Here is a 15,550-nt window from a genome sequence, read left to right as displayed (position 1 = left end):
TATATGTTTACCATGGTCCCTTATACCTTCCAGGAGTCCAATTGGGTCGGTGGAACCACCCAATATGCTCTTAAACGGTCATTTTACCCGTTCACAACTTGTAGTGATTTCGTAAACTCAAAGCTACCACGTACGTTTATGACAACATGTAATGATCATATATGGTTTCAAACGGCATTATATGACCTCGAGAAGTATCTCTTAGGGTCTCAAGGCTTTTCGCCATCGAGCCCTGAAAACTCAAAATTTAAACAAAATGCGTGGATTATAGCCTTCAATTTTGTAATTTTTTGACCTTTTTTTGTCCGAAAATAAATATTGACGAGATGTTTACCATGGTCACTAATACCCTCCAGGAGTCCAATTGGGTCAGTGAAACCACCCAATATGTTCTTAAACGGTCATTTTACCCGTTCACAATTTGTAGTGATTTTGTAAACTCAAGCCTAAAACGGACGTTTATGACAACATATAATGATCATATATGATTTCAAACGACATTATATGACCTCGAGATGTATCTCTTAGGGTCTCAAGGCTTTTCGCCATCGGGCCCTGAAACCTCAAAATTTACACAAAAATAGTGGATTATAGTCTTCAATTTTGTAATTTTTTGAACTTTTTTTGCCCGAAATTAAAATTGCCGAGATGTTTACCATGGTTCCCAATACCCTCCAGGAGTCTAATTAGGTCGGTGGAACCACCCAATATGCCCTGAAACGGTCATATTACTCGTTCTCAACTTGTAGTGATTTCGTAAACTCAATCCTACCACGTACGCTTATGACAATATATAATGATCATATATGGTTTCAAACGGCATTATATGACCCCGAGATGTATCCCTTAGGGTCTCAAGGCTTTTCACCATCAGGCTCTGAAACCTCAAAATTTACACAAAAAGCGTGGATTATAGCTTTCAATTTTGTAAATTTTGATCGTTTTTTTCCCGGAAATAAAAATTGCCGAGATGTTTGCCATGGTCCCTAATACTCTCCAGGAGTCCAATTGGGTCAGTGGAACCACCCAATATGCCCTTAAACAGTCATTTTACTCGTTCACAACTTGTAGTGATTTCGTAAACACAATCCTACCACGTTCGTTTATGACAACATGTAATGATCATATATGGTTTCAAACGGCATTATATGACCTCGAGAAGTATCTCTTAGGGTCTCAAGGCTTTTCGTCATCGAGTCCTAAAAACTCAAAATTTACACTAAAAGCGTGGATTATAGCCTTCAATTTTGTAATTTTTTGACCTTTTTTTTGTTCGAAAATAAATATTGACGAGATTTTTACCATGGTCCCTAATACCCTCCAGGAGTCCAATTGGGTCGGTGAAACCACCTAATATGCCCTTAAACGGTCATTTTACCCGTTCACAACTTGTAGTGATTTCGTAAACTCAAGCCTCCTACAAATGTTTATTACAACATGTAATGATCATATATGGTTTCAAACGACATTATATGACCTCGAGATGTATCTCTTAGGGTCTCAAGGCTTTTCGCCATCGGGCCCTGAAATCTTAAAATTTACAAAAAAATCGTGGATTATGGCCTTCAATTTTGTAATTTTTGACCTTTATTTGCCCGGAAATAAAAATTTATGAGATGTTTACCATGGTCCCTAATACCCTGCAAGAGTCTAATTGGGTCGGTGGAACCACCCAACATGCGCTGAAACGGTCATATTACTCGTTCACAACTTGTAGTGATTTCGTAAAGGAAATTTTGTTAACAACTACCATTTAAATAACTGATTTTGGAAACAACTACCATTTAAATATTTTTTTTTGAAGAAACTACCAAAAAATCACAAAATGTTTGAGTACCACTACCTTAATTTGTTTTTCAGGCAAGAATCTCCATTTTGGGGGAGTAATTTATAAATTCCCTTTCAAAAAATCAAAATTAATTGACAATATTGGTCTACATTAACCCTCAATCAAGTATTATACTCCAATTGCCCCAAATTCCCTGATTTTGCAAAACCCTAAATTCCATTTTTTGCTGAGATGTTTACCATTGCTTCTAATATCCCCCGGGAGTCCAATACGGTCGATGGAACTATCCAATATGCCCTTGTACGGTCATTTTACCCGTTCACACATTATAGTGATTTCGTAAACTCAAGCCTACAACGGCATTTATGACAACATATAATGATCATATATGGTTTCAAACGACATTAGATAATCTCGAGATGTATCCCTCAGGGTTTCAAGGCTTTTCTCCATCAGGCCCTGAAAACTCAAAATTTACACAAAAAGCGTGGATTATAGCCTTCAATTTTGTAATTTTTTGACCTTTTTTTGCCCGAAATGACGAGATGTTTACCATGCTCCCTAATACCCTCCAGGAGTCCAATTGGGTCGGTGAAACCAACAAATATGCTCTTATACGGTCATTTTACCCGTTCACAACTTGCAGTGATTTCGTAAACTCAAGCCTACCACGTACGTTTATGACAACATATATGATCATATACTGTTTCAAACGGCATTATATGACCTCGAGATGTATCTTTTAGGGTCTCAAGGATTTTCGTCATCGGGCCCTGAAATCTCAAAATTTACACAAAAAGCATGGATTATTGCCTTTAATTTTGTAATTTTTGACCTTTTTTTGCCTTGAAATAATAATTGTCAAGATGTTTACCATGGTCCTTAATACTCTCTAGGAGTCCAATTGGGTCGGTGGAACCACCCAATATGCCCTTAAACGGTCATTGTACCCGTTCACAACCTGAGGTGATTTCGTAAAGTCAAGCCTACCACGTACGTTTATGACAACATATAATGATCATATATGGTTTTAAAAGGCATTATATGACCCCGAGATGTATCCCTTAGGGTCTCAAAGCTTTTCGCCACCGGCCCCTGAAACCTCAAAATTTAGACAAAAAGCATGGATTATAGCCTTGAATTTTGTAATTTATTACCTTTTTTCGCATGGAAATAAAAATTGCTGAGATGTTTACCATTGCTTCTTATATCCTCCGGGAGTCCAATACGGTCGGTGGAACCATCCAATATGCCCTTGTACGGTCATTTTACCCGTTCACACATTGTAGTGATTTCGTAAACTCAAGCCTACAACGGACGTTTATGACAACATATAATGATCATATATGGTTTCAAACGACATTATATAACCTCGAGATGTATCCCTCAGGGTTGAAAACTCAAAATTTACACAAAAAGCGTGGATAGCCTTCAAATTTGTAATTTTTTTTACCTTTTTTTGCCCGGAAATAAAAATTGTCGAGGTGTTTACCATGATCCCTAATACTCTCCAGGAGTCCAATTGGTTCGGTGGAACCACCTAATATGCCCTTAAACGGTCATTTTACCCGTTCACAACTTGCAGTGATTTCGTAAACTAATGCCTACCACGTACGTTTATGAGAACATATAATTATCATATATGATTTCAAATGGCATTATATGACCCTGAGATATATTCCCTAAGGTCTCAACACTTTTTTCCATCGAGCCCCAAAACCTCAAAATTTCATCAAAAAGTGTGGATTATAGTTTGAGGTGTCAAAAACTAACCTGACCCGAGAACCCGATCTTAACCGACGATGATTTGAACCCTGCCTTTACTCGAACAATAGGGTTACCCGAGCCTGGCCTGATCTTAACCGAAACCGATTTGCTCCAATACTTGATGACCTGATCCGAACTTGCACCTGACCTGATAGTAACCATCAACCGATTAAATCCGACCCAAAAACAATCTGAACCTGAACTAGTACCCGACCCAATTAAAACCTGAACTCGAGTCATGGAAGGTTTAATAAAATTTTATTTACCTTTTATTCAGCTTATATACTTATATAATTTTGTAAACCCTCAATTCAATTTAATAAAATATTTTGTCTAGCTTATATACCTTTTGTTCTCTATTACTCGTATATAGGTTTAATAAAATCTTGATGATGCTTGATCAAAATATGGAAGGCGTAATTATATAGTTCAACTTGGCCACATCGATATTTATTAGAAGTGAACTTGAACCAAAACCCAACTCAACACTAACCTGAACTCGATTGTACCATCTTGTTAACCCATCCAAACTCGTCAACACAACCCGAACCTAAAATTGAACCCGATATGATTTTAACTCAAATTGAACCCGCCCTAAATCTGAAAAGGTGAACGACACGCTATAACTTGAACTAAAATTGACCAAACCTGAACCTGGACCTGATCTGAAGCTAGATTGACCCAACATAACCTGATCCTGATTTAACCCAAGATCTAATTTGACCCGACCCAAACCCGACTTGAATACAAATTGACAGCTCCTTTTTTCAAAATTAATTATATGTTTATATTATTGGTTCAATTATGACTTATTAAAAAATATATTTTCGAATATACGTAGCCTAAGATTTAAAAATTATCATTTTATGTTTAGAAATCAGTCCATTTTTGGATTTTGGCATCATAGATGCATCCTAGGAAGATAGAAGATACTTGAAGCTATATTAGTCAGCCACCGTATCCTTGAATCAATGACATGATGCGTGGTTGTAACTAGCTTAAATAATAGTTACGAGGGAAAGCGGATGATTCAATCCACAAAATTGGCCTCTCAGGGTAGCATGGGGTTCATAGAAAGCACCTCGACCTAATCTTTTTTTGAGTTCAAAAAAGTAACAAATTTAATAAAATTGAAGGCTATAATTCACAATTTTGAATCAATTTCGGGATAATTTTTCAAAACTAAACTGAATGTGGAGGGTGTCTCCCTAGGTCATGAAAGTTGGTTTAGAACCACAAAATGACTAACAATAGGTCTCTAAACCCTCAAGAATGAGTTTGGATCAATAACATTGATAAATCTTAAAATATGTAGGGAGTAACATTTAGTAATATTGGGGTTGGGGATTGGGGTGGTCGGATTGGCCATTCAACACAACCCAAATCATATTAATAATATCCATTGTGCTGGATTAATAATACTACGTACAATGCTTGCAAGAACTACATGCATTAAACATTACTTCCATACTATTAGAATAACTTCTACATGTCTATCAGTAGAAAACTTTTATTTATGGGTAACAAGCACTGTACATTGGTGTTAATGAGTATACAAACACCAGTGCAGACTGTATTTAAGCCCATGCAGGTAACATAGAGGTGACAGCATCAAACCGCCCCACCACCACCGACCGGATGAAGCTGAACAGTTTTGCTGACCACAACCTGAAGTACTCCGGGTTGCTCTGTTATTAACAGAAAAATAAAAGTCAAAAAACTATTGACAAAAAGTTGATTTAATTCTGTTTGAACCTCAAAGTCACAGAAAATTTCACCTTTTTAAGACAGGTAATAAAAAGTGACTGGTTTTAAGTAGATGCACAAAAAAAACATTCCTAAATATTTAAAGAAAAAGAACAACCGATCATTTTCGAGGCATTCAGCAAGGATATTACAAGAATGGCAAACACTGAACACAAACCATGGTTGTGCAAATTTGCACTAGAAAACGAGGGGCAAGAAGACTCACTAGATATCATCAGCACAGATAATATGCTAGCTCGAAAAGGATCAACAATAGCAGTGAAAACAAAGCAGACCTCAATGTGTAATTATATTATTTGGCTTATGACACATACTACCCTCTTACTAACTAGTCACTGCTCCACATAGATACTTAGGTTGTGTTTGGTATGGATGGAGGAAATGGAATGGAGATAAAAGGATTTGGTATTAACAAGGAATAAATTCTAATCAAAGCGGGAGGAGGGTAACATGATGTATTACCATCAAGTTGAGGAAGGTAATAGACGGGTGAAATCAATTTTCCAAAAGTTAAGGGATATATTTGCCGTACCCTTCAAACTAAACAGCCTATAACAGGACTACTTTACATTTCCAACCCTATAAATCTTCATAACAAACGTTATAACAAGTCAAAACCATCAACTCAAGCACAAGTAGTATATCTGTAATCACCCTAATTCTGAAGTACAAATCATACCAAATCTATAATATACTTGGAAAATGTCAGATAAATGGCACAAGTACCATCTTCAAAACTCTATCATCACTAATCACACTATTGAATTATTGATCAAGAAATAGAGCAAAAAAAACCATACTTTCGAGCTGTGAAACTTGCTCAGGAGTCAGCTTGGCCGAGAATCCAGTAGCTGCGCTCTTGTAAACGTAAATCAAGGATTCCTTGGCTGCTTCTTCACTGCAGTAATAAGGGATATGCATTTAAGATTACAAGAAAAAAAAGGTTCAACATCAACAACAAGCAAGAAGACATTTACAGCTGAATTTCTCATTTAATCCACTTTCTTCTGCCTATCTTAATAAGACCAGAAAATTTCACAGCTCGAAAATCATTATGACTCACATTATTTTCTTAAGTGCTTGTATATACATTCAAAACTCAAACCAAACATATTGAAAACAAATTTTATGCATCAGATGAAAAGATTACATTTTTCTAGGAAGCTTAATTGTGGGCAGATCAATCGATCATCAAACAGACAACATCCATAAAAATTGCTCAAAAAACCAACTTTTCCCCAATCAATTGTCTCAAAAACATGCACTAACAAACTTCAATTTCTTAAGAAATAATCCAGCAGATACAACCTAATCAATTCTCAACAATTTCCTTCATTACCAAGAACAAAACTTATCATTTACAAATCCATTTCGCAATTTCCACAGAATAACATAAAAAAAAAAAAACCAAATACCCACGAATCATCATCAATTCAAAGAATCAAACCCTAAAAATCTGGTATTGCAATGATAACAAGCAAATCCCAATAACAAATAAACCAATAGAACCCTAGAAAAAGAGCGAATACAAAAATCAATGATGAAATCAAGAAGTAAAACCTGCCAACAACAGAAGAAAGGGTGCGAATATGGGAGGATTCGTGATCAGCGCCATCAGAAGGCTGTTCAGTGTAAACGATGTAAACATTGGCAGGGGCAGATGATGAAGGTGGAGCAGTTTCAGCCATTGATGAATTTTTCTGGAGAATTGAATTTGTGAATGTAATTAGGAAGAGCAGAATTATGGTGGAAAGATTAATGCGCATTTTCATCTATTATTTATATATGGAGGAGTTCTTGTGTGTGTGCGTTTCCTGTTGTTTCGTGTCAGCACACATTTTTCAGAGAATCGAATTTCTATTTTGATGAAATTATTTGTGTTTTAAAATAAACTTAATAAATTGATAACTTAATTAGAAAGTTTATAATCTTTCCTCATACAACTTGGTTTGATAGTCTTCTTAATTGAATTTTTTTTCCTGCCTTTTCTTTTATCTTTGGTTTGTACCTCATTTGCACTAAAAAAAAAAAAACAATGTGCTCACCACCGCTCTAGTAGACTTTGGAGTAGTTTGGACATTTGTTTCAATGGATTGAGTCGAAAAAAGGGCTCATCGTCGATTAAACGAAACTGTTAGTTTAGATACGACATGGTTTAGATGGTTAGTTTAGATGAAACAAGTGTGTAAGGGTCAGGCTTGATTCCTTTGAACTAATTGAGACCAGAGATTTTAAAATAAGGAGAATACATTTGAATTGTAGTAGAAATATTACGGCATGTGATGCTATAATAGGGTTTTATTTGTAACCATGAGATGCTATAAAAATGAAAGGATCATGAAGTTTATACAACACCCCCAATGTTTTTTTTAAAAAAGGGTGGAAAACTCTATGCCAACTCATTTGCAGCACCGGCTAACGAAAATCCTTGAACGTATCAATTCATTTACACAAAGTAACCAGTTGAAGCAATATCTCCAATGTTCAAACCATATAACTATCTAGCACAAGAAAACTAGAGTGTAACTATTTCCTACCAACTCAGGTTACTACACTATTTCTGACTTACTGGGGGAGCTGTTATACATACAGACATACAGTATAGGATTCACTAACTCCGTTGTTACATCATGTGATATTTTGAAACCTTTGCACAACTATATACACAGGTGCAAGCCTTCCACTGCACCAGAGTAATATATTCATATAGATACAAATAGCTGAACCAAAGGTGGTGTAATAATAATTATGGCTGCATCTATTTGAGCTGTGTGTATTAGAAGCTGTTTTTAGGACACAAGAGCAGCCACCACTAGTTACCAGACTATGAAGCACTGCACACAAATAAGATGCCAAAATCACGCCGTACTTGTAGTCTGGGACACTAGTCACTGCCAGTTGAGTTAGTTTGATCATCCTGTACAGTGATACCAGCCCATAAATTGTTCATAGATTGCAATTGGTGGAAATCTTGGGATTTCAAGGACATCTTATAAAGCTCTTTCAATTTCTCAGCATCTCCAAACCTCTTTGATGATGGAGTTGGTGCCTGTGAAGCAACAGCCGTTTTGTTTGGACCTGCTGATAGAGAAGAGGCCAACATCTTCTTCAATAGCATCTGCAATTGCCTCCAGAATTTAGCACAGACATCTGTCTTGTCAATTGTGGAAGAATCTGGATGATACACTTGCTCTGAGACATAGCGTCCTTCAAGCAGGCAAGTCAAAGCAGTTTCTAGCATCTGCGCAATTAACAGATAGTTAGCAATGTCAAACTTCATTGTAGAATATAGCCAAGTCAACAAGCATTCAATAACAGCATTGCGTGTGTCTAGTAAGTAGTAACAAATTGTTGAACAAGATATATAGCCCTGATCTGCAACATTCTATAAAACTTAATACAATCTCCATAGGCCATAAGCCCAAAATAAACCATCATCATGTGTATCACTCAATGGAATACTCCTCACCACATAATTCACAAGAGGCCCATCCAATCCTCTTCCCTTTATGTTTACATTTCTCTAGTAAAACTCTAATATTCTTATATTTCTTTTTTTTTTTTTTTTTGACAAATAATATTCTTATATTTCTACATCTATCTCATTAACCAAATTAAATCCACCCAGATTTTCTCCACACTTTATATAAGTTGTTGGGCAGGGATATTACTAAGACACAACCATACCACCAACCAGTTACTAACACAATTCCTTTTCCAGCTATTTTATAGTTGGTGGGGTGAGCTTCTGACTATATATGTAAAGGAAAAGATTTGAATTTGGAAGGAAACGTACCCCATGTGAGTTATAAACACTAAAAAGATTTGATAAAAGGGCTGCCCGCTCAATTAAAATGGTTAGATACATTGTAGGATGTTTCTTTGCACTGTAGTACTCAATAGCCTTCTGCCAGTTCCTCTCAGCTAAAGAATGATACTGCTTTACCCTTTGGAGGATGCCATTTTCATTTTTTGATTGATTGCTGCTTCTGTGGCTTAAATTTGAAAACTTTACGCAAGTATCCCTCTGATAACAAGCTAGCTGGAAATAAGCATATGCAGCTTCCTGTTTTCGTATATCACCCAAAGACTCATAAATGGACAATGCTTCCCTAATGGCATCGTTGGCTGAAATCTGACTCTTCTTGTGTCCTTTCTTTGTCCTTTTGTCACTAAGACCTTGAGACCCCATCAGTTTTTCTTCCAGAGCTCCATTTATATGAACATTGGCTACTGTATCTTCCCTAGCCAATAACATGCCAAGCCTTAAATAAGTATGAGCAAACTGAGTATATACTTCAGTTCTCAGGTTATTTAACAAATCATCTGCCTCGACATTGTTGTTGCTTAGTTCCGACTTCGCAGCTCCATAAAACCTAAGCGACTTCCCATATTCCACTTTAGCAGCTTCCAAGGCTTGCATGTATGCATCACGGAGAATAGATTTTGATTTAAAATACTCCATCTTTGATACCATTTCCTCAGCCAATGCTCGTTTACCATGACCCAAATTACAGTTAATTAGTATAATATTGGTATAATCAGAAACTTCTCTAAATGCATCTATCGCCTTAGCAAAAGCAACTTCAGCTTTAGCCAGATTCTTTCTTTCAAGCCTGAGTCTTCCAAGTTCATTGCACACCCATCCTATCTTCTTAAGCACAGACTGCAACTCAGGTGAAACATTAGAAAGCTCAACCAAAGACTTACTAGCTGACTCATAACATATTAATGCTGATGAAAGAATGCTATCCGTATCAGTACTTCCAGGACCTTGCAGGTACTTAAATATACCACCACTTCTGATTTTAGGCGATTCTTCAGATGTTGTTTCAATTGAACTGTCAAAAGAAGAGCCAGCGTCAGCATTATCTGATGCATCCCCAGTGTGTTCCATGGTAACAGAACCTGAAGTTTCTTCCACATGGTCATCATCCCGGTTGAGATTTGTAGTCATGTTATTCTCATCTAAAGTTGAATCACTATCCCTTTCGTCCACTGTCCCTACAGAATTTCTTCCCATATCTACTTTACAATGGGGATGGTGATTTTCCGGGTTAGCAGAGGGAGAGGTACCTGTATTTCTCAAATGTGATCTCTTATTCTGTCTTTTGCTATGAACAAATGGGGCAGTGTCTCCATTGCTGCTACTGGCACTTATGCCACTGCTCGCCCTATCATTCTGACAACTGCAGTTTACAAGGGAACATGTACTGCAATTCTCTACATCCTGACCCAGCTTCTTTTTAAGCCTAATGAGTTCCTTTACAACTTCGGATGACATTTTTAATTCCTGGGAAGAATTTGTTTGAGCTGAAGATGGAGAGGTCTCCTTGCCTTGTAAAGTGAGAAAATCAACATAAATATCCCCAACTAACGTCCAAGCCTTGGCCCAAAAGAGGTAAGTTGAAGAGAAATCCGCAGGATTAATACTGTCATCATAAGAGCTCATGCATGGTCGCCTTTCATCTCTGATTATAGGTCTTTGCACCTCTCTCTTGCTGGATCTACTCTTCCAGGCTGGACCATTACCCATAGAGGAAATAAATTTTGCATCTTGAAGATATTGAGGCACTGACCCATAAACAGAACATGCAACTTCAACTACTTTTAATGTTTGCAGCAATTGGCCATTCTCCCGGTAGGCTTGTCCCAAAGACAAATAAGATTCTCCAAGCAAAAGAATTAATTTCCACAGCTTGTGGTCCAGCTTTGATGTTGGGAGCCACTCCCGAATGTCACAAACTTCAATGCAGTCTGTATCCCCACAAGCACAAACAGCAAAATTTTCAGATAGAGGTGGGGGTTGCGTAGTTTCATCGTCAACAAACTCTGATTCAGCGCCTTGCAGTTGCCGTGTCCATCTCAGTGACTTGATAGCCTGAGAAACATGATGTACAGCAGCAAGCTTTGAGGAAATTGGATCAGCAATAGTCCGAATCACATCTGCAGGAGCTGAGGTCACAGTGTGCAAGTTGTAGCCTTCACTAACTCTATGATCCTGCAGAAACCCAGAGCTCTTGGCATCCACAAGATCAGATGCACTGAAACCATTAGATACCGAAAAATTTATATCCTGAATATCACTTCCAGAAGCCTCGGAATTTGTATCCTGAGAGTTATTAAGCTCACTAGTTGATGACTCCTGGACACTAGATTCTGAAATAATACTAACAATATCCAAGGACTCTTCTTCTTGATCAGTGACAGTCACCTCTGCTGCGAGGGGGAAAACTTCGGCAGCTAAGTCGATCTCTTCATCATTATACAAGATAAGCCTTGCAAATTGTTCATGTGCAAATGCACGGACAACCTATCAAGAACAAATCAAAACTAGCTAAGGAAATATAATTTTTTGAATTACGAACAATGAAAAGCTACAGTCAACTTTTTTTTTTCTTTTTCTTTTTTTTTCACAAAATAGCAGCAAAAGGATATGGATTTTACCAGATGATCAGGTTCGTCCAACAGCTCCAAACATTTTCGGACAAACCGAGCACACCTGAACCTACTTTCAGGAGCCTTAAACGAGAAATCAACACAGAAATCCACCCAAAGCCATATGAGCAAAGAAAAGTGGAAGTATGAAATAGAAACAATAAAAACAGAAGAGTGATGTAGTGTACTAGAGTTACCATGGAAAGCGAAAGCCTATGAGCGGTACGGTAAAGGAGAGTTCCAAGCGACAATAAAGAGTCAGATCTTCCTCTCTGGATCAACGATGGCAAAGAGCTCGAGCAACCATCATCAGTATCAGGTGGATGGTTTTGGGGAATGACAGAGAGATCAAAAAGTTGAATCACATCTTCTCCAGCATTTTTATATAGCTGAGAGAAAAAAAGTTAGAAAGCATGAATTAGATAATGAAATACATAATCAATAAGTAATTCAATGAAGCAAACCAAACAGGGAGTGAAGCAAGTCTAAAGAAAGGTGACATGGTACCCAGTAAGCACCAGGATCTTGTTTGCAATTCGCCTGGAGAAACCTCAAAACTGAGAGTCCATTTTGCTGAACAACATATGGATGAAATGCTGGTGTGCCATCTTCAGACATGCCCTTCAGAAGAAATATGTCATCCGTTTTCAAAAGCTCGTAACCTTTAACCACACCATTTCTATGATAACAGATGGCTAACTCTGGAACACTTGCCATGACATTATCCAACCAAGCTTCAAGCCATGTTAATGGCGTGACCTGACAATTGAGTGAAAACACATAGATAGTAAGAAGTATGACATGAGCATAATGTGGAGAGAGAAAACAAACAGTATGATACACACCTGTCTAGAAACATCCCATAGATGCAAGCTCACAGATACATACTTATCATTACTAAATAGGAGCAAATCACTGCCAAGCAGAACACGGAAGTTGTGGAACTGCCAAAACAGGACTCTCAAAAACTCATCATTACTACATCTATACTTTTCGGATTCCTGCACTGGGCCTCTGGGTTTCTCACCAATGCGAGAAGCCTTTTTTACAGGATCACGTGCCTTGTTTCTGTTCTTCTTACTTTCCCAATACAATCCATCTTGTTTGGCTTTAGAATAATCAGAATGTCCATCAGTGCCTTCATCATCAGAAATGTTAGGAGCCAGAAATTCAGAAGATCTGAAGGAGGTACTCATAGGATCAGATGGGTCTGGGAGAACAGAAGATTTAGATTGTCCTTCTGCGGCGGTGGAATGAGTGGGTGGACAATCACAAGCCTCCATTCGAACTGAATGCTTTGCGAAATTGAGAAAGAGTGATTCATCTGAGCATTTTGGCTGATTTCTCCTTACAAATCTTTCTCCCTCTTCCACATCAGGCCTGATAAAGATAAAATTTATTGAAATCACAGAAACATACTACAAAAAAACCACCAAGAGTACACAAAGCAGAGAAATACAAACTGACCCTGCATTCAGTATAAGAGTTTGCCCAACGCGGTGAACTGCGATTGATAGCCGAGCTTTAGTGTATGGAATCTTAAAAATCTGCTTCAGGATGTCTGCAGGAGCAATGACATCTATCTCATCACCATACTCCACCAAACCAGATACAGCAAGGGCCTCACCCTTCCTAGCTAAGTTAGATGTAACAGCTCCATCATCCCAGGATACACCTGCTGAAGTATTAGTCATTAAACTAGTTAATCATTACACGAAAACTCTAACCATGATGAAAACATTTTCCTAAGAAGCATCATATTAACTTAGAACAGCAATATTGACATATGACCACAAGAATCACACTAATATATACTACCTTCATTCCTTAATGTTCTTTACACTTTGATTTTCAACACGATTCACAATTTACACTTTGACCACTGTTTGTAATTTATATGTATGGAAAATTATATTCATGTGGAGTCTTTATAGATTCGTTTCAACGTGTACTTTCGGCATATCAACTTATTATAATTTTCACTGATACAGAATTAGAGAAATTAATGGTTTATCTCAACGTGAGAGAGCATGAAAATTTTCAATAATACATAGTTGCATAGGAAAGCAAGAAAATTACTAAAATACCAAGAATATTAAGGAATGAAGGTAGTAGCGATTTTTTAAGGTTTGCTTCTAAATCATGATAGAAACATGCAGCAAGGCTACAGAAAAATGCTCAATGTGAGGTATAGAACATCAGGATAGGACACAAAATTCACTTAGAAACGAATCATCAGCATTCAGCATCTAAATAAAAATCTTCTATCCAGTATGAGTTTGAGGAAACATGGTTGCTCTCCGTAACATTGATACAGCTTACTTAACCCACCATCTTCTGCAATAGTATATCTCATCTCCAACCTCAAACAATGGAGATCTTTATTCTCCTTATATCACCAAACCACACTCCAAATTTAGCAACATGATTTATCAGAACGTGAGAGAGCTTACTTATCAAGCAGCTTCTTAGTTTTTTCAGCAGTTTCTCTCAATTTCATATGTGATGGACATGAAGGAGAAAGAAAACAGATGCTGCAGTGAGTACCTAATATATGAACCAACTGTCACCCGCCTTCTCACTCAAACCCAACATGAATTAAAAACATTAACCAGTCAGTGATCAACAAATCTCATATATTACACACTCTATTTAGTATTTCCCATGTACTTACTAACCTATTAATATCCTAGAAATGCCCTAGACATACTTTCATCTAACCCAATGGTAATCTTCTCACATATTAAACCGACATTAATACTTTGGAATCTAAGTCTCCAATAAATACTTCACTGGAGTATATTTCATATAGGATGAAGATCACCTAGGAAAAACGGGTGATAATAATCTCAACCAATTAACGAAACATAATTTCTTCTCCCATAAATTTCAGTAGTACCCACTAGTTTTATGAAGACAATCTTTTATTTGTTTTTTTAGACTTATCACCAATTTTTACAGAAAATTGTATAGTATTTGTTCCACATTCACAATCGGGAAATATCAACATCTAATCATCTACCCCGTGGATAACCAACCCAATCGGAACAAACATAATTACTTAACAGAATTCAATTCATCAATATATATAGTTCACTTCTTTTGTTCAAGAATACTCCATCATTACGATTTTTCAGAACATTATATCATTTCCCGAACAGTCCAAAATAGTATTCAGTATAACTATTACCTCCAAACAACAATAGAAATGAGAATTTTGAGAAATCTACAGCTTAAATCACTAATAACATCCATTATATTTTCAAACATAAAAATCATAACAATTAATACTAAAATAAGAGAAGTAATAATAAACTAACCATCAGTAGGAGGAGAAGTTCGCGTATTAGGAGCACTGGTAGTCGTCAATGGCGGATTATTAAGATCAGTTTCCGTCGGAAGCATTCGATACCTCGGTGCACTCACCCTAAATTCAAATTCAACAACAAAAATCAACAAAACAATTCAATAAAATAATCAAAACCCAGAAAAATTAACTGAAAGAGGAGAGAGAAAATGGTTACGTTGAAGAAGAAGGAACAAGGTCAGAGCTGAAAGAGTGGAAGGAATTATCAGTAGGAACAGGAATTGAACCACAAAGAAATCCAACTGGTTTTTTAGGGCTCGCAATTTCCAATTTTCCGACGCATTGCATCTCTCTTGAGCTTGAATTGCTTAATTTCTCCATTGATTTCAGCTTCAAATGATTATGATTGCTTCATCCAACATTTAAAAATTGGTGTTTCTGGGTTTTCTGGAATTTTCTGAGTGTTGAATACTTGAACGTAA

General features: G+C 36.9%; 2 protein-coding genes across 3 annotated transcripts; both read right to left on the bottom strand.

The window, feature by feature from the left end:
• Positions 1-4,924: 4,924 nt before the first annotated feature.
• LOC145615164 (subtilisin-like protease SBT5.6) lies at positions 4,925-7,180 on the bottom strand. Its single transcript, XM_081670233.1, has 3 exons — positions 6,884-7,180; positions 6,124-6,221; positions 4,925-5,244 (listed from the first exon to the last, which is right to left on the bottom strand). Exons 1-3 carry the CDS (start codon positions 7,093-7,095, stop codon positions 5,168-5,170), a joined length of 387 nt encoding a protein of 128 aa, XP_081526359.1. The 5' UTR covers positions 7,096-7,180; the 3' UTR covers positions 4,925-5,167.
• A 568-nt stretch (positions 7,181-7,748) lies between these two features.
• Positions 7,749-15,550, bottom strand: LOC145615180 (uncharacterized). 2 transcript variants are annotated; one of them, XM_081670250.1, is made up of 9 exons: positions 15,286-15,550; positions 15,082-15,188; positions 13,229-13,439; positions 12,607-13,141; positions 12,269-12,520; positions 11,959-12,150; positions 11,771-11,845; positions 9,120-11,636; positions 7,749-8,564 (listed from the first exon to the last, which is right to left on the bottom strand). In XM_081670250.1, exons 1-9 carry the CDS (start codon positions 15,447-15,449, stop codon positions 8,208-8,210), a joined length of 4,410 nt encoding a protein of 1,469 aa, XP_081526376.1. In that variant the 5' UTR covers positions 15,450-15,550; the 3' UTR covers positions 7,749-8,207. The 2 variants fall into 2 exon arrangements, with proteins under 2 accessions (XP_081526376.1, XP_081526377.1); XM_081670251.1 differs by having other exon boundaries at positions 13,229-13,436.

This window comes from Chenopodium album, chromosome 25, assembly GCF_948465745.1.
Source record: "Chenopodium album chromosome 25, dcCheAlbu1.1, whole genome shotgun sequence".
NCBI lineage: Eukaryota > Viridiplantae > Streptophyta > Magnoliopsida > Caryophyllales > Amaranthaceae > Chenopodium > Chenopodium album.
This window is presented reverse-complemented; position numbering and strand designations above follow the sequence as displayed.

Excerpts from the sequence above, each read along its gene's own strand:
- LOC145615164 (XM_081670233.1), bottom strand. The coding sequence starts at position 7,095 with ATGAAAATGCGCATTAATCTTTCCACCATAATTCTGCTCTTCCTAATT. Across the intron at positions 6,222-6,883 it reads CTTTCTTCTGTTGTTGGCAG|TGAAGAAGCAGCCAAGGAAT; the intron begins GTTTTACTTCTT and ends TTATTACTGCAG. Across the intron at positions 5,245-6,123 it reads GCAAGTTTCACAGCTCGAAA|AGCAACCCGGAGTACTTCAG; the intron begins GTATGGTTTTTT and ends TGTTAATAACAG.
- LOC145615180 (XM_081670250.1), bottom strand. The coding sequence starts at position 15,449 with ATGGAGAAATTAAGCAATTCAAGCTCAAGAGAGATGCAATGCGTCGGA. Across the intron at positions 11,637-11,770 it reads TGGACGAACCTGATCATCTG|GTTGTCCGTGCATTTGCACA; the intron begins GTAAAATCCATA and ends TGTTCTTGATAG. Across the intron at positions 8,565-9,119 it reads GTGTTTATAACTCACATGGG|ATGCTAGAAACTGCTTTGAC; the intron begins GTACGTTTCCTT and ends TTAATTGCGCAG.